At 33.3% G+C, this 27,030-nt stretch overlaps 4 protein-coding genes across 6 annotated transcripts; 2 read left to right on the forward strand and 2 right to left on the reverse strand.

Moving 5' to 3' along the window:
• Window positions 1-926: 926 nt before the first annotated feature.
• LOC148235651 (uncharacterized) lies at window positions 927-8,668 on the reverse strand. Of its 2 annotated transcripts, XM_088184550.1 has the most exons (11): window positions 8,062-8,668; window positions 6,862-7,995; window positions 3,872-3,961; window positions 3,072-3,207; window positions 2,915-3,009; window positions 2,732-2,856; window positions 2,262-2,664; window positions 2,042-2,195; window positions 1,838-1,960; window positions 1,592-1,777; window positions 927-1,532 (listed from the first exon to the last, which is right to left on the reverse strand). In XM_088184550.1, the coding sequence occupies exons 1-11, from the start codon at window positions 8,566-8,568 to the stop codon at window positions 1,348-1,350; spliced, it is 3,138 nt and encodes a 1,045-aa protein (XP_088040676.1). In that variant the 5' UTR covers window positions 8,569-8,668; the 3' UTR covers window positions 927-1,347. The 2 variants fall into 2 exon arrangements, with proteins under 2 accessions (XP_088040676.1, XP_088040677.1); XM_088184551.1 differs by lacking the exon at window positions 3,872-3,961.
• Window positions 8,669-9,302: 634 nt separating this feature from the next.
• Window positions 9,303-16,557, forward strand: LOC148235652 (dnaJ homolog l(2)tid, mitochondrial). 2 transcript variants are annotated; one of them, XM_088184753.1, is made up of 10 exons: window positions 9,303-9,488; window positions 9,569-9,780; window positions 9,851-10,090; window positions 10,161-10,329; window positions 13,016-13,110; window positions 13,245-13,403; window positions 13,499-13,570; window positions 13,645-13,858; window positions 16,126-16,269; window positions 16,338-16,557. In XM_088184753.1, the coding sequence occupies exons 1-9, from the start codon at window positions 9,377-9,379 to the stop codon at window positions 16,263-16,265; spliced, it is 1,413 nt and encodes a 470-aa protein (XP_088040879.1). In that variant the 5' UTR covers window positions 9,303-9,376; the 3' UTR covers window positions 16,266-16,269; window positions 16,338-16,557. The 2 variants fall into 2 exon arrangements, with proteins under 2 accessions (XP_088040879.1, XP_088040878.1); XM_088184752.1 differs by lacking the exon at window positions 16,126-16,269.
• Window positions 16,558-17,889: 1,332 nt separating this feature from the next.
• Window positions 17,890-19,402, reverse strand: RfC4 (replication factor C subunit RfC4). The gene is made up of 5 exons (XM_088184754.1): window positions 19,276-19,402; window positions 18,833-19,218; window positions 18,555-18,776; window positions 18,256-18,492; window positions 17,890-18,180 (listed from the first exon to the last, which is right to left on the reverse strand). The coding sequence occupies exons 2-5, from the start codon at window positions 19,199-19,201 to the stop codon at window positions 17,950-17,952; spliced, it is 1,059 nt and encodes a 352-aa protein (XP_088040880.1). The 5' UTR covers window positions 19,202-19,218; window positions 19,276-19,402; the 3' UTR covers window positions 17,890-17,949.
• Window positions 19,403-21,672: 2,270 nt separating this feature from the next.
• Window positions 21,673-25,405, forward strand: Hinfp (Histone H4 transcription factor). Its single transcript, XM_088183876.1, has 6 exons — window positions 21,673-21,917; window positions 21,991-22,165; window positions 22,304-22,557; window positions 22,636-22,854; window positions 23,572-23,780; window positions 24,560-25,405. The coding sequence occupies exons 1-6, from the start codon at window positions 21,735-21,737 to the stop codon at window positions 25,278-25,280; spliced, it is 1,761 nt and encodes a 586-aa protein (XP_088040002.1). The 5' UTR covers window positions 21,673-21,734; the 3' UTR covers window positions 25,281-25,405.
• Window positions 25,406-27,030: the final 1,625 nt, after the last annotated feature.

The raw sequence follows: 27,030 nt of genomic DNA on the forward strand, positions 1-27,030 counted from the left end.
GTAATGCATTGGGCTACTGTCTGCTGTGCTGAAAAATACATATTCACTATAACATTTGTACATAGCATGTAAATGTACATATTACTATGTATGGAAAAGCTGAAATCATATAATTTTACTAGCACCTGCCAGATAAATTACATTTTCACTTGTATAAATATATATCTACCAGTGAAAATGTATTCCAATATGATTTCACTGAAAAGAGATTTTTAAAAAATATATATTCAAGACTGTATTTTTTAGATTTTTTTAGGGATAACTTGAGAATATATGATTTAGAATCAGGGACGTCATTTCAAATTTTTCCAGGGAGGGGGGGGGGGTAAAAGTTAGTCAGTCAGTGGTCATTTTTTTAATATTTTAATTTCATTATGATTCATAGTATTTCATTAAATGATGCATTTTTCTAGCCAAATTCAAGGAGGGGAAAATATCTCCATTTGCCATTTGTATGGTCCTTTTATGCGAATGAATGATAGCAAAGAGTCTGTTCGAAGCATGTAAAATGAATTTCTTAACCGCTTGCTTCAACGAGTACAATTATATTGTTTAGTGGCGTTAAAGTTATACAATACTTGGGAAAGGGTATCATAAACGTCCATTGCTTATGTTTTTTAAAGTCTCGTGATGATTTCTAATTCTGATGAAGTTCTAGCATACCACGTTTTGTTTATATAATGCGGAATGATCTTCTAGTTTTTATTTTAAAAAAAATAACAGTTTTCATTACGTTAAACTAAAACAATTCTTTAGAGACAAATTGTAACTATTGCTCCCTTAGGTAGTTTTGGCCCTAAATATTTGCATAAAATAAACATATTACACTTTAATGCAATGACAGATACTGTTTTGCATTTAATATATAATTTTATATAAATATATGTATATAAAAATGCTTTTGGGTTAAATTAATAAAACATACATGAGCACAACGTTTGTTTAATGACTCATAAAATTACACATTAAAATTTTGTAAATTACATCTAATGGAATATATGACCTACATTAAACATAATTGTGAATAAAATGTGTTTTCTAATATAATCTCTTCAAAATAAAACGGGGTCTTTTCATACCCCACAAAATATTTAATATGTAATTTAATTATATACAAAAAATATATCAAATAATAAATAAATAAAAATCAGTCAATAAATTATAATCTCATTATATAATATACTCGAGTGTCAACAATGATTATTAAAATATGAATAAATAATTATAAAATAAAATTTATATATCATTCAACGGTTTTCGTAAAACTCATGACATTCGATAGACAGGGACATACAAATAATCACAGCTTAAGAATGTTAAATTTTTGATTAATACTGATTTTTTGATTTAAGCCGACGGCGGTGGAGTGGCGACTGGAGGTCGAGAACTGCACGCTTTTAAGAAATGATGTATAAATATATCCAGCAAGCTAAAGACGATATCTCTGTTGATGGTTTTGTGATCTATTGAAGACATAAGCATTTGCAGAGCATCCGATATCTCTTCTTTGCCGAAGAGATTCACAAATGTACCTTTAATAACAATTTCATATAAGTTATAAATTGGGTTTTATATATTTTATATATTTTACTTGGTATTTTATCTGATATGATTTGGCACAATTCCTTTAATTCAGTATCAGGATATTCTTGTGGAGATTCGTTTGTCAGATTAGTTTCTTGAGTCTTGGACATGATGAGAAACTCGTTTATAATTAGTTTTCTAAGATCGACGCTTAATTGCGTCAATTTTTCTTCAAGGATCTTCTCACCGGTTTCTATCAAAGAATTTATAATCAATAGATTTTATGATTTTTGTTCATATTTATTTTGTTTACCTCCAAATGTGACGTTAATTGATTTTACGACAGCATCTTTCTGCATTACGCCTCCCAAAGTCACCGAGATTAACTCAACGCACATTTGCCACAATGGACACTTCTTTACTAAGTCTGATTCATCTATAAATCATAAAATAATCATTTGATTAAAAAATGTAATGAGCATAGATGCTTATTTTAAATATTTATATGAGAGCGTACCTAATTCATCCTGTATTGGATTTGTCGGATCTTCTTGAATGTTCACCTCTGAAGGAATGCGGAATGTGTTTATCATATCCAATGAATCTTGAGCTGCCTCTACGACGCAATAACCACGTCTCTCCACAAGCAAACGTCCGATCAAAACGCTCAACTAAAAATAGATTATCCATCATATCATAGACAAGGAATGTGAACCGTAAATCAAATTTTATATTACATCTTCTTCCCCTTCAACAAACGTCCAGTTTCCCGATGGTGACGGTTTCAAAGAATTTTGTCCTTCGACAACCACGCCGTTATTTTCCGTCGAGTTAATTAGCGCTTCGGACACCGTGTCTCCTCCAACGGCTGTCTTAATCGTGTTGAATACTCCAGTCACAGTTCTAGTGAACAATTTATCGAGTCTTTGGATGTTGTTTTCTTGAGCTGCCGGATTGAATGACTTGTGATTCAAAACATCTTCGGCTTCCAAAGAGTTGGATATGTTCGGTGAAATCATTGTAAATTCGCTCTCAGATTCAACACTGGATAAATGATGATCCGTAAATTCTCTGTGTGTCGAACTATGATCCTCCTGTTTCTTTCTAATATTATCGGTTAATAGAGCGTCTTCGGCGGTTCTAAAATGAACTATGAATTAAATCCTAATCTAAAAAAATAATTCTACTATTAAAAGAGAATGATTACACAGCGACATTCTCGGACTTCTGTTGCAATAAACATCTCAATTTGGCAATCGTTGATGATAGATTCTCGGCTTCTTCGTATTCGTAATCAGGCGAATCTTCGTCAAATATATCCACTGGTGAAATCTAAAATTTAAATTTAAAATGTATGCTTTTTAAACATCTCAATGATTTAATAACCAACCTTTATGCTTTCTTTTATGTCTATGCTGGAAATGTCGATATTTTGTTGTCTCGGTAAATGTGGAGATGGAGATGCGTGAGCTGATTTATTTTCATCTAAAATAAGTTTTGAAATGTTACAGTTTCATGCCAAAATCTAAATACAAGTATAATAGTACCTTTTTCAAAGAATTGTTGATCATGTTTCAGAGTTTCTTCACTCTGACTATTCTTTCTGCTTATAGACAACACTTGTCCGACTGTTGCGACTAAATTATTAGTCTGATTAGTACCTTTCACAACTTTTTGTGCGTCCTGAAAAACATATACATATAAAGCTGGATATGTATATAAATTTCAAACCTATATTAAATCACATAAACCAGCAGTTCCCAAAGTCTAATTCTCTAAAATTCGCGAATGAAATACTTATTAAAAAAAAGTATGTGCTTATGAGTTTTTACAAAACAAGCTTATTGGACCATAATTTAAATAAAACACCTAAGTAGTTCTAAAACGCGTTGAAACTAATTTCGCAATTCAATATTTAGTGTCAGTGGAATCACACAGCACAAACTAATCCTCGAGATTGATAGCCTGATAGTGATTGATCTTGATCGGAAAATTTAAGAGTGACAAACTGTTTATTGCTAAAATTCGATTGACGAATAACATAAATTAAAGACGCCGCATTACAAACGCTCAAAGTAACTAATGCACACACATACTGTTGCGCTCATGTAAGGGCTCACGCTACACAAATACAGCCAAATCCGCATTAAGATTTTCATTATATAAACAGCAGTTATTGTAAAAATATCCTAAAATTTGATACACACAGCTAGATATTTTCTTTAAGTAAAAGAACAATTTTCACACCACACGGCTTAATGTTGTACAAAATATAAAAGTATACCTTGTAATACAAAACAAATATCTAATTTTATCACTTGAACATCAACATATTCAATTTACTCACTTGAGTGTCTTGCAACCCAGGCAGTCTCAATTTTTTAAAACCGGCTAATCCACGATCCAAAATTCCTTCCATTACACCGGCCGCTTCGTCCTAAAACCATAATGATTCCGTGTTATCAATTATCAAACAATTAATATAAGAAACACCCAGATCCGCGTGGAACGCATGAAGCTAGCCCCGAGTAAAAAAATATATATTTAATGAATAGTTTTAAAATTGTGTAAAAAAATGTGTGTTTGTCTTAATGTACAGATTACGAAATGGCTCGTATTTTTCGAGTCAGAATTTTAATACAGTTGTGGTCAGAATTTATATTAGGTCAGAATACATCGGCAAGAATAATTATTAGATGGTCAGAATTTATATTATATGCTTAAAATTTAAATTGGACTGGCAAGAATTTTTATTTTTCAGTGATTATTTATAAAGAATAGCCAGTAATTATATTATCTGTATTTTAACCTCAGAGACAGTTTATGATGACAGATGGTCATTATCAAGATGTTTTAGATGATTGTTGATTGTCAGATATCAACGCAACAATCCAAGCGTGCCCTCCGCTGCCGCTCTGTCGTTATTCCCGCTTCGTTCGTTGCTCTAAATAACTTTGCGTCCTACATAGAATTAAATAGATTCGTTTAAAATTATTTATAGGGTGTTAACTGTTTTGGCCAATGTCCGAATGTTTAGATGCGGGTGAAATATTTTATAAGATATTTCTAAAATAAATAATTTATCGCCTATTTATATCTATAAAAGTTATAATATTTCATTCTAACCATATACTATTTTATTTTAACCATTTGATATTTATTCTGACCCTGAATAATATAATTATGAACATTCAATATTTATATTTTGGTCGTTCTATTTTTATTCTGACCGTTTGGTTTTTTATTCTAACCATTTGATATTTATTCTGACCTTGAATAATATAATTATGACCATTCATTATTTTGATTCTAATCGCCCTATTTTTTTATTCTGACCATATGCTTTTTTTTATTTAATCCATTTGATATTTATTCTGACCCTGAATAATATAAGTATAACCATTCATTATTTTGATTCTGACCATCCTATATTTTTATTCTGACTGTATGCTTTTTTATTCTGACCCTGAATAATATGAATATAACCATTCATTATTTTGATTCTGACAGTATGCTATTTATATTCTAACCATTTGATATTTATTCTGACCCTGAATAATATAACTATCACCATTCATTATTTTAAATCTAATCGTCCTATATTTTTATTCTAACCCTGAAATAATGTAATTATGATCAATTGTTAATAAAATTCTGACCATTTAATTTGTTGCCTTACGAAATTACTAATACTTTCTCAATGTCTTAACGCATTCGAACATCTACTACCCCTTCCCTTTCGGGAGAGGGTATATAAAGACTTAAAAGCAAAATACGGCAGCACACTCTTAAGTTTTCGAAGGAGCATAGGAACATACAGATTCAGATGTTGCATAGCCCCAAAAACAAAAAAAGTGGTGACCCCCTTCTTTGTTTGCTACACATTGGATAAAGGTAGTCTAAACCTTGAAGGTAGAACGTAATTACCCTCTCCTTGGTTGTGAAAGGCTTGCCATCGCGATTGAATCAACTCGAGTTTGTATCTAATAAGTCCTCTGCTAATACTATGAATCGGCCATATTTGATTCTCAAACCTACCACCAGAAGACACAAATGCTAAAATATATAGTCGCAGTTAAGACACCCTCGAGGATGGACGAACGAATTATTGATCGCTTAGGCTCAGAGCGCTCGTAAAAACCACAAATACACATCTAGGCTCTGTCCTTGGTAAGTCTAGTCATTCCAAAAGGCAGCTCTGCAAAGATTGATACCCATAGAATTGCGATATTCAGATTACGTTTCCAGAGAGCCTGTGCTGACGATGACCAATGTTATTAGAACACCTCCCAATGAAATGAATTTTTCAGGGCAACAAATATCTGCTTTCCTCCAACAAAGACGTCCTTAATTAGAATCCACGTCAAAAGCAATAAAATCGTGCCGTTGCAGTGGAAAAGCCTGGATATCTAGCATTTATATTAGGACTTTTTATAACAATATTAAGACTTACAATAGGTGATAATCGAATTAAGCCTATCTAAACTTAATTTTAACTAATAGGAGAGTATTAAAACAATCATCCATTCTGCTTTTGATGTGGATTTTTGACTTCTGAGAAGGAATAATTGTTTTTTGCGCCCTCCTATTGATCAAAATTCAGTTTGAATATACTTGGGCCAGTACTCTCAAATCAGAAATTCGTATTAATATCAGTAAGGATAGCTTATTTTCCCCTGAGAGATGAGTTGGCTTAGTTTGTATTTTAGACTTGACCTAATGAAAGTTGTAAGCCTAATTAGTTTTAGAACTTTCATTAGGTTAGGTTTAAGTTTGAACAACAGCATATGAGTTTACTAGCGCATATCAGTTAGATTATATTTTAATCATGTAATTTTACTAGCATATATTTTCACTGGTAAAAATATATATCTACTGGTGAAAATGTATTCCGATATATTTTCATTGAAATGACATATTTCAAAAAATATTTTCGGGATTATATATATTAATATTTTGATTTCATTAAATGATATGCATTTTTATGGCTAAATCCCTCCCCTCCCCCGCTCCCACAAATAACGTTCTTTGTATAATTTCATTAGCGTATATCATTAAATTATATTTTTGCTAGTAGAAATGTATGTATGTATATACAGGTGAAAATGTATTCAGATACTATTTTACTGAAATTGGAACATCTCGGAACACTGGTGACCTGGCGTGATTATAAAACGCGCTGACATTATGGAGATTGCCTGGTTGGCACTTATACATTATACAAAAAATTAATAAAAAAAAGCTTTTCGGTAATTTATACTACTTTTATCGTACTTATATATTAATTTTTCAATGGGTACAATACTAGTTTATTAAAATTAAATAGTTAAAAATTACCTGAAAGTCGCCCATCTTATGCTTCGCTTGGTTAACTGTATTCTTAGATAAATTCTGAAGCTCTTTCATATTCTGCATGCTCAGCGGTTTAGAGATATTAAAATGGGGATGATGCGCATTCTTCGGAGGACTTTCCTCACTTAGCTCCATGTCTATGTTGTCTTCTTCGCCGAACCATAAAGTTTGAGGCGTTTTGACGGCGGCATTAGCCGACTGCGGATTCAGACTCCATATTTCGTTTGAATCGCTGGCATCAGATTCCCACAATCTTCCCAATCGCGATTTAAATCCCATCTCTCCGTCCAAAGACGCTAAAAGATCATGACCCATACTGACACATTCCAAATCTACGTCCGTATTCCAAGTTTTTACTGCTCCTTCGACGACGCGGTCGTAAATTTTTACCTCATTAGCATTCTTTGCGTTGAAAGGTGTACCGAATCCATTCTGAGGTGTTTTGCTTTCGATGTTGATCGGTTGAGATACGTTCTTCGGTTTACTTTCATATATACTAGGAATAACAACAGATAACTGATTCGATTGATCTTTGCTTTCAATTTTTGGTAATGAAATTAAACTTTTAGACATCATGCTAGAAAGAGCTGACTCTACGCTCGGTTTTAACGTGGGAGTGTTAGATTCTTGTTTTATATCGTGCACTTCAGATTTTTCAATCTTTTCCGTGTCATATTTTGATACAATATTGGAATTGTGCGCCTTTGCAGGATTTAAAATAATGTCAGGCTTTTCAGTTGTACAAATCAATTGTTCGATCCGGCGGCGTAACCATTTAGGATCGGATAAGCAGTTGTTAACAAAATTATCGAGCCGTTTAGCTAAAATAGAAGATAGAAGCATAGCGTGAGGAGTGTCCCAAAGTTCCCACGGTAGAAGTTCCTTCAACATGGCTCTTGTTAAAACCAAACAATGATTTTGACTCGACTTCTCTTTCTGTGTAGCTTTAATTACAGATTTATGATTGGAAGTTGGATGAGAATATTTATAATAATCTTGAACGTCGCCTTTGTTGAACTTTTCGAATCTCTTCGACGCTTTTTTATATTCTTTTGAATGACGCAAAACAATAGTGAGCGAGTCTGAGCTTAAACGTATCATATCTAAATTGGAAGAAGCCTGAAACACGATTAAAATTAGACATAAAATAATATATTATATAATACCAATACATATAATACATACTTGAAATATTTTGAGCACCATCTGATCCAATAGCTCCTTACAGCCGAACGGAAAAGCAACTTCTTTCGATACGTATTGTGAATACCACGACCAAATATATTTCCTCTCAATTACGCTAGAAATCATTTTGGATATAGCGAAATCGTCTTCGATCTGCAACTTATCTTTTCCTCGCTTATTATCGCTTATGAGAATGCAATTTAACTTTGGAAAGATGGGTAAGATATACTTCCAAGCGAAATATTTATTGGAAAACTTTTCAGTGGCGTTTTTTGACGGTCCATTTTGAAGTAGTAGAATTCTAATTTTGATACAAGAGATCCATACAAACGAGACGATAAGTATCAAAGCATAAAACGTTAGCCATAAGCTTAGGTATATTCGCTGAAGGGTCGCGTTCAATAGCAATATCAGCACTAATGATATTGAAGATAACAATATGGTTCGCTCGCACCAGTTGCTGCGGCTCCACATTTTGATAATTCCGCTTATATCACCGATTACCATTCAAATGATGTGTTTATAGCCCATATTCAGTGTTGTGTATTTTTTCAAGTAACAGCGATTGTGACGAGATATGCGTTTGACAATGACAATGTTGCCACTTGTAAAAATACTTTTGACAGATGCTTATTATGATTCCATTTACACTCAAATTCAAATTCACAAACATACTTTTAATTATCAAAACATCATTTTCTGGTCTATTGAAATGCACAAAAATCTCTGAATAATTATTAGTAAATCAATTTTGTTTTGGATCAGTTGATTTCTACAAAATGGGATCACGGGTCACTTGGCTTCTATAAAATGGGGTCTTGACCCAAATGAAGTTAGAAACCAATAGCGTAAAGGCTCAACAAATCGTCAGCTAAATGAACTAAAATTAGCCATTATTTTATTGCTTTTCTTTTTTTTTTAAATATAGAAAGTTTTTTCTATATTTAACATTGAAAGGTCCGTACTCGTTTCATAATAATATTAGTGTAAATACGCCATGGCAAACTAATAAGTTAATGTATCGTCAAGTAGTTTTTGTGAAAGTTAAACTGTTACTTGCAAGACAGGGCTATTTTATTTTTGATTAAAATTAGAGGTAAAATTATTTTTACCTTATGTATTGATTCATGTTGATGTTATAACTTAAAGGAATTGGCATACCACTAATAAGCACTGAGATTTGATTTTTTATTTTAGAAAGGTGCACAGCATAAAAATGTTAGGGCCTCCGGGCTGGCAACACTTTCTCAGACGTCAAGCAGTAGTGCCTCGCCGTGAGTCGGTCTGTCGTCGGTATTTTTCGGACTCGCCGAAAATGGGGGCGCGAGGATGGCTGTCGCGCGGCTGGGCAGTGGCGCTCGCAGCCCCCCGGTTGTCTCGCTCCCGCTGCATCATATCCATCCCCCTTAAGCCTCATATCGCAGCGGGTAACCTCAATCGACATTGTACATAACCTAAAAATAATATCTCCGAACTAATTTTACCAAACTTTCTCGAACGTTCGCAGCCACCGCGGCTTCCAACAAGTACTTCCACACGTCCAGCTACATGTTCCAGGCGCGCAAAGACTATTACCAGATACTGAACGTGACTAAAAACTGTTCGGCTAAGGACATCAAGAAATCGTACTATGAACTCGCTAAGAAATATCATCCGGATACTAACAAGGAAGACCCCAATGCGGCGAAAAAGTTCCAAGAAGTATCCGAAGCTTACGAGGTAACGTCATATTTAATTATTAGCGATTTTAGCAATAGTATTAATAGTATATAAGTTATTAATTTATTAGGTGCTATCAGACTCGACTAAAAGAAAGGAGTACGACACTTACGGCGCTACGTCGGAACAGATGGGAATGGGAGGCGGCGGTCGAGGCGCTCCAGGATTCGATCAATCGTGGCATTTCAAGAGCAGCATCGATCCTGAGGAGTTGTTTAGGAAAATCTTCGGCGAAGCTAACTTTAAAGGGGGATCCAATTATTATGACGATTTTAACGAATCTCAATTTGGATACGGCGCCGCCCAAGAGGTTTCATATACAGATTTATCTATTTGAATATATCTTATGTAATTGCTTTTGTAACGAAAATGCGTTTCAGACTACTTTACATCTGAAATTCACTGAAGCCGCACGCGGTGTCAATAGAAATGTCAACCTCAACGTAGTGGACGTTTGTCCTAAGTGTCAAGGCCATAGATGTGAGCCTGGAACTAAACCTATTAGATGTACATATTGCAACGGAACTGGCATGGAGACCATATCTACAGGTTACGTAATTTTTCATTTTTTATATTCAAAATCATTTTTAATTAATTCAAAACTTAAAGAGTCTTTAAGTTTAATTTATTATTGGGGATATGTTCTGCTAGGTTATAACATTATAACTCTCTTGAAATATTTATTGGGCTGGTCTGAGTTGTGTTTATCAGGAGTCCTAATATAGTGAAATTACACCGTTAAGATAGTTCTGCAAATCTTTGTGTACATACATATATCTTATACTAATTTTTTTATTTCACATATTAAATAGTATTGCATCATGCACAAATTATGCCTAAAACTAGATAAACTACTTTGTAATAAATATGTCAGAAAACATATGGGTACAAATAATAAAATTAACAATAAAAGACGGTAATGTAATAATCAAATAAATGAAAACCTGAACGTAAAATGACTGCTCATTTGGCAAATATATTAAATGAAATGTATGAGGACAAAAAATACCAATGCAATTATCAAGTGTGCAGTATCATGCCCTCGTCATGCAAGAAAAAGGGGAAAAGAATTTGCAGAAGGAGGCAGACTTTTAATTTTTAAAATAAATATTTTTTTTTTTTTATTTTGAAGGTTAATATAGATGCATAAAGGAATAACTATATACAAATAAAAAAATTGTAATTAAATCTTCAACTTCATTTTTTATTGGATAATTGACTCATTTTGTGACTTTTTATGAAATTTAATTCCGCACGTAAAGGGTTAAAATAAATAGACTAACCATTTTCGAGTAAATTAGACAAACAAGTAAATAACTAATTCAATTTTTCAAAACTATTTTATGACACTGGTAATCTTCGCAGTGGAAAAAATGTTTTAATAATTTAAAAAATAAAAATTAAATTGTCAATAAAAATAGAATATGGTCAGAATAAAAGTATAGGAGGACCAGAATTAAAATAATAAATGGTCATAATTATATTATTCAGGGTCAGAATAAATATCAAACAAAAAAAAATAAAATAGCATACTGTCAGAATATAAACATATAGGACGATTCATGTGAATTTAAAAATATATAACATTTATAAATATAAATGGGCAATAAATTATTTATTTTAGAAATATCTTATAAAATATCTCGCTCGCACGGGTTAAGTGCGAGCGAGCGTTGGTCAGTGAACACCCCATGATTAACTCAACGAATCTACTTCAACCAAACAAGTTGGCCCTAAAACACATTGATAATGACAATGTACAGTAAACCCCCATATAGCGAAGTGTCCTATAGCGTATGCGACAGTCCTTATAGCATAGTTTTTGTTACTGTTTGTCCCTTGACTTCGCTAGACGTATTCTGTGACGGGCGAAACGCCGCCGCGCTATAACGTTCCAAAGATATTCATCAAAATACAGTAAAAAATTATTTATTTTTGTATAGCTATGGAAAAAATGATGATCAAGCAAATCAATGTACACGTTTTTTAACACATTATATATACACTCTTCAGAGGATTTCAACGATTCTAATTTTTTATAATAAAACTATTTAATTATGTAATACATATCTATTACAAATCTAAAACAGTATCAATGAATCATAAAATATATTTAAATATATGATATAAGTTACTTTATATCCAACATTGAAATTTTGGTGCATTTCAAATAATACGTAATCATTCTAAACTTAAGCTAATTTTTTATTTCAAAATATAAATGCAAAACCTATGTAAATATAATAATTTATTCAATATTATTGTTCCACAGAGCGATCTGTTGAATTAAAAAAATAATTAGAAAAATGTCAAGCGCCATATTATAAAATTCGAGAAGAAATGCAGGCAAAAGGCAATAAAGAAAATTATCCTATTATTAATGAAAGTCATGATGAAATTATGGTATTAAAAAAGTTTCGATGAAACATGATATTAGATGACACTGACAGTAATTAAATGCATAATTATACAATTTAAGATGTTTAACTTTTTTTATTTCTACCATTATTGTTTTTTCCTAATATAATTAATAGGTTTTTATTATTATCCTAAAATAAAACATACTGCAAAAAAAGTTTGATAATTTATATTTATTCATTGTAAGCTTACGCATTTTAAAAAAATAGCTCTAAAAGCTGTTACGTTTGACTCCCCTGGCATTCGCAAAATCAAGGATATTCTTCACGGGCGTGTCATTTAATACATGAAAAACGGGAAATAAGTTTTATTTGCTGATTTTTTTAAATTCACAAAATATAGTTGAAAGAACCTAACCTCAAATTTTGTATGCTTGCCTAGTCCCCTATAACGAAGTCCCAATCTACGCTATAGGGGGGTCGACTGTATAAATAATAAAACTGACGTTAAGATTAAAATATAGATCGTATAAAATAGATACTGACGAGTGCACTGTAATGAAGACTGATTTGTGTAAATAATTCTAACCATTTGATATAATCAATGTATTTATTATAAATTTTACTACAACTGTATTAAAATTCTGAACCGAAAAATACGAGCTAAGAAATAGTAATATATTGTTTGTGCTATAGACTAATAATGTTAACAATAACGTCGCACAGGGGTTATATCTGGATGGCAGAAACATGACACACATGCTGTCCCATCAGCCTGTAGTGTTAAAATGAATTGTTCATATATCGAAATATAACCGACTACTTAATATAAAAAAATGATTAGTTGGTGCTTATGTTTAATTTTTATTATTTTACAGGACCTTTTGTAATGCGGTCCACCTGTAGATATTGCCACGGCTCTAAAGTTTTTATCAGACATCCTTGCTTTGAATGCGAAGGGAAAGGACAAACGGTAATTTCATATTTTTCTTCTATAATAATAACATTAAATTTTGGAATATGTTATGAACGTATAGCAGTTGCAAAACAGTTCAAATCTCATTCTATAAAATAATGAAAATTACATTATTAAATGTATTATTTTAGGTGCAAAGGAAACAAGTTACAATTCCGGTGCCGGCTGGAGTCGAAGATGGACAGACGGTTCGCATGTCTGTCGGTAATAAAGAAATCTTTGTGACATTTAGGGTAGAAGCTTCTAATTATTTCAGACGAGATGGACCAGATATCCATACAGATTGTACGGTAAGCATTTTTTCTTATTTTGCAATATTAAAAGTTTGTTTCTAAATCAAAAATAAAATGTCAAGCACTTTATCTTATAATATATGTTTTAACAGGTTTCTGTGGCTCAAGTGATGTTAGGAGGAGCCGTTAGAGTACAAGGCTTATTCGAAAATCATACCATTCAAGTCAGTTTGATCATATAATGACTATTACTATTTATAAAATTAATTATGGTTTTATAGCGTTGTTTTAATTTTAGATTACACCGGGAACTTCATCTCATAGCGTCATTCGTCTGTCCAACAAAGGCATGAGGAAGGTCAATCTGCAAGGCTACGGCGATCACTATATTCACGTCAAAGTGGCCGTACCCAGGATGTTGTCAAAAAAGCAAAAGGCTCTAATGCAAGCGTACGCTGAACTCGAAGACGATACCCCCGGACAGATTTACGGCGTGACTTATGACAGAGACGGTAAGCCAATCAAGTCATCGGTTGATACGACACCGAAGGAAGAGCTCGGGTTTAGAGAGTACGACGGGAAGATTGAAAAGATATCTGGGGAAAACCAAGAAAAAAAAGAACCAAAATTTGTCGAATATATAACAAATGCCAAAAATTATAGAAATCTTATCCTCGGCAGCGTAGTGGCGCTCGTTTACTGTGGTATATTGTTTTTTAAGACGGAAGTTTTAGAAACAAGAAAGTATGAAAAGCAATCAATAATCGAAACTGACCCCCGTTCTGTATTCTACAAAGATCGAATTCGATATAGGGATGATGTATAATTTTCTACGTAATGTATAAGGGCTCCATAGATGCTTGATTTTTCATGATGTAATTCCAGGGGTTAAAATAAAAATATCATTGAACATGAATGATTGTAGAAATACTTTTTTTAAATTGGAATTGTAATACAGATGACAATCAGAAAAAAGTGTACAGAAAGATGCAAGAAAAATAAAAGTAATTTCGGTAACATATGTTCTATTCCTTGAATATATATATTTTTAACCTTCTCACAGTTTATTACATAAAAGATAAAAATAAATATTTTGCTATCTTACATGTGATTTATATACATTATTTTTTTTTATATTACACATTACAGACCGCTTACTCACTTATGCGTCATTTTTTAAAATACTTATTATGAAATTCATCTTTTTATATTAATAACAAAATATTTTATTAAATTAACTGACATTAAACTAGTAAATATGATCTTGATCAGGTATATCCATCTAAGGACGAAGCCCTGGCGCTCTCTTTAATGCACGGTAACATTCTTACTCTGGACCATTTAAACTAGTACTCCTGACCGTGGCCCTAATTCATTATTTGACATTTGGCGGAAGGAAGGGTATTCTCAGAACCAAAACTTGTTAAATTTAGTTGTCTCACTGAATTTTCCATTAAGAAATCACTATTATCTCTTTTTATCTCGTTCTGAGAAGCGGTTAGGCGTTAAAGAAGGTCGCCACAATAGATTATATATAATATATGTATATTTACATAATATTCTTAAGAGATTATTTATTTTGATTATACAAATATTTAAAACCTTTGAATGATATCATTATCGATAGCATTTAACTTTCTTAATGTCTCGCTCGTAAAACTCAATCGTAAATTTTTAAATTTAAAAAAGACAATGTGTATAAAAACCTTCGTTTTCACCAAGCTGTATAGTGCTAAGAAATATTAACATTTAAAAAATATACTGAGATAACATTACAGGTGCTAGCCCAACACATTACAACTGGGTAAGAAATTTAAAACTACAAGTAAACATTGGGACAATATCGGTCTAAAACTGATATTATAGCTTTCATTTATTAGATGTTGCTATGCGGCTTAAACTTTTTTATATAAATAAAAATTCAATTCTGGCCTTCGCATGTACATACATCAAATCACAAAAAATGTATAATTATGCAAGCAGTATATAAGAATAACAGAAATAAAATATAAACGTCCAACTGTCACTCAAACTGTGAAAGGGTTAATTACATTTAAGTACATTATTTTCTTGCATTTGTTCATTTTAAAATGGGCTTTTTTCCTCCTAACTAATACAAAAATGTACGTGAACATTATACATACATACATTAGATAAAATATAATTTGGCCTTAAACCCTTTTACTGCTTTAGTGAAAATTTATTTAGTATCAGATGTCATCATTGAAAAATCAGATACATTTTTAATAGTATGTAAAGTATTTACTTCAGAGGCAAATAGTATTTTTCATACATTCATATTTAAATAGTATGCCCAAAAAGCTCGGATATTAATGGGTTAAAGTAAATTTACTCTTATTGAAAGTGTATGCAATTTTCTTATTAATTATTTTATTATTATACTTATGTTTTTATCTAGAGCTTTAAAAATATTAACTAATAATAGTAAAATATTCTCTGAGAATTGTGTCGTCGAATAGAATACATTGACCACAAATGTTAATCCCTGGAATGTGTATTTTGTGTTTTCGTGGACAATTTTGTTTTTAAAACCTTTAATTTATAATTAACTTTCAAAGAAAGTCCATGTCCTAGTGCCCTTAATAATGTAGCATCAATTTTTATTTATTTCTAAAATAATATGTGATAGTGACGCATTGTAGTAATAATTTGTTGAATAAAATATTGTTGTTAAAATGAACCATCTTCTATTCACCCTAAAAATTACTAACAAATGTCTGAAAAAACCTTACATTTTTTCTTTTAACGTTGACCGTAGGTAATAAAGTCAGTTCGAAAAGCGAATCGAACACGAAGGGCGCTAGTTCGACGTCCAATCAGACACAATCGGGCAAAAGCGGAGATGTTAAGCGAGAAAATGAAGGTTTTGTCAGCAAATTAAAAAAAATGTTCAAGTAGAACGGCAAGTTACCGCAATCTATATTATTGAAAAGATTTATATATCTAATTGAATTTTTTTGATGGTTCTAGGCGGAAAAGTGTCAGTAGCCGAGCCAGTCGATCTGGTGGACGCTATCAAAGAAGCGATGAAAGATAAATTATCTTTGCCGAATGAAAACAAGCCGCCTGTTGACGAAAAACAAGAAAAAGTCGACGAACAGCCTTTAAATAAAAAAAAAATAAGAAAAGAAACAAAAATCTAAAATTGTACGTTGGTTTTTTATATTTGTAAATATATAATTATGTGTACTAGTAGGTGTTAATTCGTTATATATTTAGTTGAACCTTGCACTTCGATTTAATATTATAATAATCGAATCAACTGATTTTACGCATTAGTAGTGATATTTTTTATCTATAAATGAAAATCTACACCAAAAATGTAGCCATTCCAAACATAGATTCTAAACTCTAAACAACTTGGACAAATAAATGATTTATACAAAAAATTGGGTAATGTTTTTATTTCAAATTGAATATAATAAAACGGCCAACCGTAAATTTACTGAATTGCAAGATATGACCGCATGTGGTGCTCCTATTGCTTTGCATTTCACTGTGACTTCAGTGCCCCGTGTAATATTTTTTGCGATATTTCATCCTCATTTTATTTCTCGTGGACGTTTATCACGTCACTGTCGAAGCCAGAGAAGAGACTAGGGAATTTCGAATGTCGTGATTTTAAGATAAAGCAGAGTATGAATTATTTTAATATCGAATTAGATGAAATGCATTGTTTGTTGTACGATGACCTTATATTGACCCTATCAAGTATGCGGTAACATTGTTCCTTTGGACGATCTAAACTATTACTCATGACCGTGGCTCAAATTAATTATCTGACATCCGGTGGTGAGAACGGTGTTCTCAGAACCAAAACTTCTTAAATTTGGATGTCTCACTGAAATTTCCATCGAGTCGCTATTATCTCTTTATAGGAAGCGGTTTTCTATCTCGTTCCGAGAATCGGTTGGGCGTTACAGAAGATCGCCACAATAGATTATACAAAAAATATGTACAATAGACCCTCTAATAACACGGCAGATTGGTGTGGTGAGATATCCTCCCTTTGGCTCGCTCACATATAAAGTAACGGGTGCGAGTGAGAGAGGATAGCATGCCCTAATATGGACATGTCATTTTCTAACATTTTGTCTCACTGTTTAGATTAAGTTCGCCCTCTCTATTTGTTTCATTACTCTATGGCAGGGGTAGCGAACCTTTTCACGTCGGAAGGCCGCATTAAGTTAGTTCCAAACAAAAAAGGCCGCATTCAAAAAATTTCAATTGATGACTTCAAAATCGGTACCAGAAATTTTGGGAACATATCATGGGTTGATTACGCTCTTTTTTCCAAAAGTGCATATAATTCTTTGATCAAAGAAAATACATTTTTATTTATAAAAAAAAATTCTGACGTCAGTCAAAAGGCCACATGCGGCCTTAAGGCTGCAAATTGCTCTTTGAGCTTGAAGTTTGACCATCCTTATAGCTGGTATATTACATATTCGTTTTAAGGTTTTAAAAAAATTGATACAATATAATAAGAATAAGTTATTACGGAATGAAACGCGAGGTATTAATATTAAAAGTAATAATTTATTTATAAAATTAAAGTATTTGATTGTTTAGAGATTATTCATCATTTATTAACGTGAACGCCTCCTTTAGCGGCGTCGCACAATCTAGCCAACAAACCGGACATTTGCAGCAACGAGTTCAACCCCTCGATGATTCTCATGTGAGCGAATCCTATTTCTTTTATGAACGACAACTTCAACATCTCGTCTATGCTCAGATCTTTGCACACTCTGAATATGTTGCCGATTATATCTTCCGGTGCATAGCCTAACTTCCACAATTTAGCCATAATCTAAAAAATATAAATAAAAGACATTAATAAAAAATAGTAGTAAACAACAACGAAGATGATATTAATAAGATATACTTTAGAAGAGCTGCGAATATCTCCTTGGGTGCAATACTCTAACATTTCTTTAACGAGAAGCGGATGAGGTTCGTCGCATACTTTAAAGACGTTTTCTTCATTAATATGTCCGAAACCGTTGAACGTCGATTGTAAGTTGTTCAAGGCTTGTCTCATATCGCCTTGAGACGTAAATACGACAGCTTTGAGTCCGTCTTCGGAATAGGAAACGTTTTCTTTTTTACAAACTTCTATAATCTAAATACAAGGATCGAACGTTAATTGAAAACGAACCAAAGTCGTTAGCCGATAATCGGTACCTTAGCTAAAATTTGATCATCTTTCAATTTGGAAAACCTCAACATTGCACATCTGGACTGAATCGGTTCAATGATTTTTTCGCTGTTGTTGCACGCGAGTGCGAAGCGAGTTGTGTTGCTGTACAATTCCATGGTTCTCCTCAAAGCTTGCTGAGCGCCTTCGGTCATGCTATCGGCTTCGTCCAATATGATGATTTTGTGACGTCCGGGCGGCAACGTAACCTTAAAATTATACACCATATTATAATTATAGACTCTCTCGCGAACAAAAAATGTACCTTTTGCTGAGCGAACATCTTGATTTTGTTCCTCACTACGTCGATTCCGCGATCGTTGGAAGCGTTCAATTCGAGGACGGCTTCTTTATATGCGTTTCCCAATAGATGTCGAGCCAGACACAAGACTGTCGTCGTCTTGCCGACTCCGGGAGGTCCGGCTAGTAGTAAATGTGGTGCGTTACCAGTCCGCGCGAAAGCAGCCAAGCGAGAAACGGTCTCTTCGTGTCCGACTAATTGTTCCCATTTCTGGGGTCGGTGCTTTTCAACCCACGGCACTTGGCGATGCCATTCCTTCTCCTTCTCCTTCTCCTTCGGCGGAGATTTCGCTTTGTTGTCGTCCACGTCCATTATGACCACGTCGTCTGACATTTCGGTTCAATATAAAACTGAACAAAATCATCTTACGCATAGAAGCAACTTGTTATATCATATTAAGTACTTACGCGTAAAACGTCGAACAATATCTGACTAACCTAACTGTCACTAAACTAATTGGCGCCTCTTTTCCAGTGTTGCAAGCTTTTATTTTATTTTTATATTTACAATTGTGCTATTTTTTGATAATATGCTCAAAAATAAAACGAAACTAATTAAGACTCCCCCCTTGAATTTGGCCACAAAATGCATATCATTCAATGAATTACGGGTTTTAATCAAATAAACCTGTGAAAATATCATCTTTAACAAAATTATTTTATTTCCCAACACACGACCAGGAACGTCATCCAAGGGGGGGCAGGTAAGATTTTCCTCGCTTGAAATTGGCCAAAAAATACAAGTTATTCATTTCCAAAAAAAAAGGAGTTGTTTTGAAAAAATGGCAAAATTTCGAGATTAAAAAATATATAGAAAACAGATTGACACGTTCTTAGCTACAAACATTGTAAGCTGTTTCGCATACTGTCAACATCGTTATGTTGGGCTTTGGATTTATAGCTGGCCATGCACAGTCGGGCCCATTCGATAGATCTGCCCGTCGCGGGTGCTTGGCGGACAAATCCGATCGTGTGTGGTTAACAGCGTTTTTGTAAAAATTTGCCCCTTAAGTGATTTTATGAACCAGGTCATTTCCACTCGCCTTTACTAATTTGCCAAAGTTGCCGCCATCGGTAAACAATAAGGTATGTCCTGGTGTCCCACGGACATATCTGTACATGTATGCTAAAGCTGGTCGCAACGCATACACGCGCGTGCACAACGACAGATTGTGTGCTTGGTGATAAAAGACAGATTTGTCTGTACGTGCTTAAAACGGACTGGCAGATCTGAGCATCCGCACCCGATGGTTAACAGTATTAATTTATTAATTTGCATTAAAGTTCCCATCACCGGAGAACGGCTAAATGAACATTTAGGTAATAAGGTTATATTACTTTATGACCCATCAGTCACTCAATATTATTTTTATTATCGTTGACAATGTTTTAGGGACCGTGATGGTGACGGGTGGCAATTAGACACAGATTGAGCCGCTGCAGTAGTATATTTATTGACGATTACAGTTGTTTACATTGTAAAAAGAGCAGACGCGAGAAGATGCGTCCGCACCCCAGGAAGGTTGCCAGTGGAGAGAGAGAAAACCGTCACGCCAATGCTACTCCAGCGCCAACCAGTTTTGGCCATAACAAATCTATATTGGCCCCCATAATGTATTTTTGAAATTTTTTTATCAAAGACAGTGAGACATTATATATTGTAAACTAAATTCGTGTATTAAAAATTATTGTAAACCGTATAATTGATTACCTTTTTGACGCCAATCGCCATTAGTTATTCTTCTAGTACTATATGGATAGGGCATCATAATATTTTATCACCTAAAAACACACTGATGTACGAGATATATTTTTGTAAATTAATACAAAATATTTTGTTTTTATCAGGGCTGTGGAGTCGTTGAAATTTATTTTAGAATTTAAAAAAATAAAAAACAATCTTAAAAATTTTTTTTTCAATTATTTTATTTATTTTCATATAAATAACAATCATTTACGTGATTTTTGGATACATATTGGAAATGTTGTCGAGTTATGAATTTTTATGAAAGGATGTGAGTCAGCTGATGTTTTAACGAAGTAGATACGAAAGTAATTAGTAAATACATAGTATTTCTAATATAACATATGTAAATATGAGCAATTTAGAAGCATGACCCTGGATTAGTGCCGCGCAATTGTATGTGTCTACGTGTGACCACGCCGTTGTTGGGTATTTGATTAGGTGCACAATAACTTTTGTTTACTTCTTATTACCGACTTAAACGCATGGCGCACGACAAACAATTAAAAAAATATTGGTATTTAGGTTTCATTATTCCCAAAACTTGGTAGCACTCCGTAGAAAATGTGCTTACGTCACGTCAGTGTTATCAAGGCTTTAGGCTGTAGGGGGTTCGTTTATATATATTTAAATTAAGGTTTTATTATGGACAAGGCTTGACGGGTGACAGACTTCTCTTTGCGACTCTGTGAGACTCGCTCGCCGGTGCGGGTCCCGCATACCGTTCACAGTATATAAATAATAAAGAACACATAACTTTAAATCTGTAATAAAATACTGTGTCTAATTGGCATTATATTTTCACTAGTTGTAAGTCGTATTATTGTTATAAAAAGTGTTAATAAATCGAAATATAAAAGAAACAACCACTGTAAAAAAAGTCTTCGAATAAACTGTAGTTAACGATGGTCCGATTTTATTCGGTTTTGGTATGTTTCATTCGATCCTCCCTTAATGTAAGTCGTAATATTTTTATAAAAAGACGAGTCCCTGACAAATTGATAGATATCGTAGTTAGAGAATAGTAAAATTGGATACAACAAAAAAAGGGGCGACAATTCAATCGTTATGGCCATATACAGTTTGACAGAACGTTATTTTTTCGTCTCGCGTTCGATGCGAAATGAAAATGGAGATGGAGAAAGAAACAGGAGCAGGAGCAGGAGCAGGAGCAGGAGCGGAACGCCCAGCAATAGCAATAGCAAAACGCACTAAAGCCAACATATTGAGTTGCCAGAAATGGCTCGACGCAAATGCGGTGGATCAAAATAAAAAATGTAGCGAGGTACAGGTGGATTCTGTTAAGGTGCGCTTTTTATTTTTAACCTTGCCTTGTTAACTTAGTTAATCCGCAGTCCTAACGTTACTTTCGCGTTCAGTTTCAAACTAGGAGTCAAAAGTCGCTGAGGAAGAAAAACGTCAACGAACTGCAACTTCATTTAGACTGCGAGTGGATCAAATGCTGTTTCACCACAATGTTGTATACTAAATTTCAAAAACACGTGCAAATGCACATCTCGGATGTTTCTATTAAAAATTACAACACTGATGAAGGTGAAAATATGTTTATTTCATTTTTATTTTCAAATTATGTAGACAATTCCATTTCTTAAGCCTCGTATTAAACGTCAATTAAATTCGCTTCTTTGAAATATTTTATTAATAATATCAGTTAATATTTTGATGAATTAGGTATATACGCTTGCTTGTGGGACTTGTGTTGCTTCGAAACAAACAATTCCGAAGAAATGGAACGCCATGTCAACTTTCACGCTTATCACACGCGATTGAAAGCCATCGGACTCGACGTGGAAGAACGATTTAATCTCGATAAATGCAAACGCGATTCTAGAGAACGCAACCAATTGCCCGAGTGTCTGTCGCCGTTCACGTGCTTTTGGAAAGAAAATAGCTCGAAATGCAGTTTAAAATTTCCCAGTATTCAGGTATTTCCCAGTATTTAGTCTACAAGATAATATTTTTGCCATTCGCCAGCCTCATAAAAATATTCTACTTAATTTCAGGAGTTCATCGATCATATCCAGTGTCATATAATAGGCGTAGATGCGGAAAAAGGTGGCTTTTTCCAATGCGGCTGGTTCGGGTGCACGAGTAGAGTCGCTACACTCAATAAATTGAAGCTGCATTCGCGGCTACACACCAAAGAGCGAGTTGTCGCATGCCCTCAATGCGGAATCAGTTTTGCCAACAATGCTGGTTTTGAAGATCATTGCACTCGACAGGTAAAATATACGTTCATTTTACACTCTTTTCATCTATGCATGTACATAATATAAACTACGAGAGAAGCATTCTTGTGACTTATCATATGATAAGTTTTGTTCCTTTTTCGTCATTGGCTTACTTAGAAAGACTGAGAAATCACCGTTATAAAATTTCAGTCCCCACGAGATGCACAAAGATGCATTTAAACAAGTGTTAATAATTCCGAACCATATTCGGAGCGGGTAAATTACATAATCCACAACTAGAAATGACAAAAATTAAAATACAAATCCTGGGTTCGTAAGTAAAGCAAAATGATTATTCTAAAACTAATCACATTATTCAGGACACTTGAACAGCAAACCTAAATCTTGTAGCTATTATTTTAGAGGAAAACCTTAACAAAGCCGTAAAATCATTACGAAACTCACGGAATAAATATTTAAACATAAGTATACACATTTTTGGGTTCAAGCTTCAGTACTGACTAGAGCATCCAAATACCCGGCAAATTTCATGACCCAGTTCTCGGATATTTTTCCATTACTTAACCTGATAGCTGGTTCGGTTCCGGTAATTCATTTATTGATTTTGCCGTGCGGCAGAAAGCTGCATCTTGAATAAACAGGCTTTACTATTCTCCGGATGACTTTTAAATGTATTACGATGTTTTATTCTCATTGGGACTCTGACGTTTATGTCTGGTTCTTATTTAAAATATTTTTTTGTTACAGTCGAAAAATTCTGCCGAGCACAAATGCGAAATTTGCGGAAAGTTCTTCGGCTCTGAACGACTATTGCGAAAACACGCACGTCGCCATATAAATTCATTCAAATGCACTTACTGTGATATGACTTTGCCTTCTCCTTCAGCTTTGTCTAAACATATAAGATACTGCCACCTCGACTATCGACCGTTTGCGTGCCACTATTGCAATTACAGGTTTGTATATGATTTTATATTCAAAATTAAACAAAAACATTTCGAATAGTTGCATAAACGTTCATCCACAATTGAAAACCTTATATGAAAAAGTTCCAATGTCTTTTTTATTGTCAAAATAGATAGTACTGAACATTCTGTACAAGCTTCGTTACGGAAAAAAATAAAGGCAAAAAAACAATCAATGTCCAAACAATTTGTATGAAGAGTTACCAATGTCCTGAACATCGGTGATTCTTTACATTAAACTGACTAAACAATGCATGTATACATTTAAGACTGAATGATAATATATGTATGTCTTCTTCCTTAAAATTTAAAAAGATTAAAACAAACATTAAACTATTCACAAAGTTGCAATAACCTAACCTCAAATTTTGTATGGGTGCTTAGTCCCCTATAACGAAGTCCCGATCTCTACGCTATAGAGGGGTCGACTGTATAAAATAGTTTAATTAAAAACTGGATATAAATTTATTATGTTTTTAACGTATTAAATAAAGCATTTCTTTGTAATCAAAGAAGAAAATTAGTTTTTACTATCTCCTGTAAAAAATGATTTTTGTAACAATTATATTTGTACCTATGTAGTAATTAATAATTTATCCCCAGAAGCATTTAACATTTCTCGTCTTGCTTCTTTGCATCAAATGGGATATTACTGAGTATGTCGGCGAACTTATCTGCAGTAAAAAGTGGCTCATAATTCGTTAATACATTTTATATATACTTCCACTTGATTTTTGAAACAATATTAATATTTCTTATAATGATTACAGAGCTGTCAGCAAAGAGGACATAAAAAATCACATCCGTCGCCATGAAGGGTTAATCATCAAGAACAGTTCCAAGGTCACCAACGACAGTCTTAAAGACGGGCTCTATGCGTGTCACTGTTGCGATCAGAATTTTAAGCAAGGTTACAATCTTTCGAATCACCTCGTCCAAGTTCACGGGTATAGTCGTTCGGCTGGATTTCAGCGATTCAGATACAAGCGATCTGAGGACGGTTTCTATAGATTCATTCCCATCAGATACGAAAGCGTCGAAGTATGCAACGAAATCATAGCCGGACAGAACGAGAACAGCGATCAGACTTTGACCGACGGCGATGACTTTAAGCTGGTTCAGTATGCGTCGGCCGATTTTGAGAAGCCCGCATCGTTTGCGATAATACTGTCGTCGATAAAAGATCAAGAGTTAAAAAAGCTGGTAAACTCTAAGAGCAGCGATGAGAATTTTGAATCTGCGAGAAGATCCTATCAGGCGAACCCGGAAATGAATACAATCGGAAAGAGAAAACGAGCCCCGAATAAGTCTTTTATACCCGCTGAACTGAAAAACAAAAGATTAAGAAACTCTGAGAAGTCTTTGAAAGGTAAACAGGAAACGCCTGCGAAAATCGAAGCTAAGAGTATAGAAATATCTATTGCGGAAATGGATCATGATGGAAACATCATAAAATCTCAAGTTTTGAAATCAGAAGAACTAATTATTTAATGCCTTTGAAATATTCATTCCGTTAAAAATAAATTTCCATCGAGTATGGATTTATATAAAATATTAACATTTATCTGAAATTCACATCTGTATAATTTGAATAAATTCTATTTTTTTCAGCATAACAATTATTTTATAACTAATAACCGATGAGAAAACTTCTACTTCTGCTCATTTTTCATGCACATAGTCAAACAGAGAGCTACAAACTACAAGCATTTTACTTATTTTAAATTGTTTTTAATGGTAATTAAGAAATATTTTATAAATAACAATAAAAATATGGTTCGAATATCTAATTTCAACAGTTAAATACTAAACTAGATAAAAAAAATCAGAACTATTAAAAAATAAAATTTAATAACCAAAAGCTTGAATAATCACTAGCTGCGGTACCTCGCGACGGTGAGGGACCTACAGCTGGTATAATATATTATTGTCCTTTCACCTTGCATATTTTTTTATTGCTAGTGGAACGCCTCTCTCTTGGTCGTCTACAAGTTAAATAGCATTTTTATCAGAAAGCAGATTTAGTCAGAATACATACATCTTCCACCCGGAGCCGCCGAAAGCGAACTCAGGCCCGGAGAAAACAATGATTTCAGGCCTCATGTGCAAATTTGGCTTTTTATATATTTTTAACATCGTTATATAATTTTTTGATAAAATATTATTTACTACGCTTACTGGAAATGGGGCGAGAGTAATAACGCAAGGTGTTAGTACAGCAGCTAAAAAATTAGCAGATACGACAATGAGCAACCCATCACAAATCAGAACTATAATTCTTAAAAATGCTTCTTTTGCGATACGAGGAATGCTTCCAAAGTCTATGCATAAGGTAGTCCCAATGAGTCCTGATTTTAGGGAAATAATAATTATTCCTGAAGAATATTTAAATTAACACAATTTGAACGTTTTCTTTTAGCTGAATCTAGATCAGAACAAGCGGATCCAATAAGAATCTTAATTTTGGGTCGTAAAAGTCATGTAATGTGGAGCCAAAGCATGAAAGACTTATTCGTAGATGGCACATTCTTTCTCCCCCTTTATTTTCTCCTTTTTTTGTGATTTTGGCTAGAAGAAGAAGAAGAATAGAGATTCTGTTTCATTTTGTTTATTACTTAATAAGACTCGTGAAACATACATAAAATTATTTTATATGATAAATTAAATGGGCCGTTGATTTTGAAAGTGGGGCAAGTCCATATTATTTTATTGTTGGATAATTAATGGCTTGCGTTTGAACTGATTTAAAAATATTACTAAGCAATAATTTAATATTGTTTACGGTCTTTTTTATAAAAAATTCATATGCAATAATTATATTCGCGTTATTTAAACAAAAAACATGTTTTTTATAGGGCCCGATGGACTTACCCCACTTTTAAAAGCAATGATTTTATGAAAATATAAATGCATAATAGAAAAATTACAAATTTAACTTTGATGTCTTGAATGGTAAATGGTGACATAAAAATAAAATATAAATAAAACATTTTGTTGAAGAAATATTTATTAAAATTATAACTTTTGTTTTAAAATACAAAAAAAAATTAAATTACTTAGATGAACCTAATGGGATGTTATGAGTGTATTTATGTCCGGCTCAATGTTTGTGAGTAGCAACCGCAAATCCCCATGAGTATAATACTAATTTCTAGTCAGTTTCTTTTTTGTGATAAGGCTCATAACGGAACTGAATCCACGTTCTACCAAATAGGAAGACTGAACCCATAATGCTGGATAT

The sequence above is a fragment of the Plectrocnemia conspersa genome, unplaced genomic scaffold, assembly GCF_051122295.1.
Source record: "Plectrocnemia conspersa isolate PC_06_02 unplaced genomic scaffold, ASM5112229v1 ptg000004l, whole genome shotgun sequence".
Lineage (NCBI taxonomy): Eukaryota > Metazoa > Arthropoda > Insecta > Trichoptera > Polycentropodidae > Plectrocnemia > Plectrocnemia conspersa.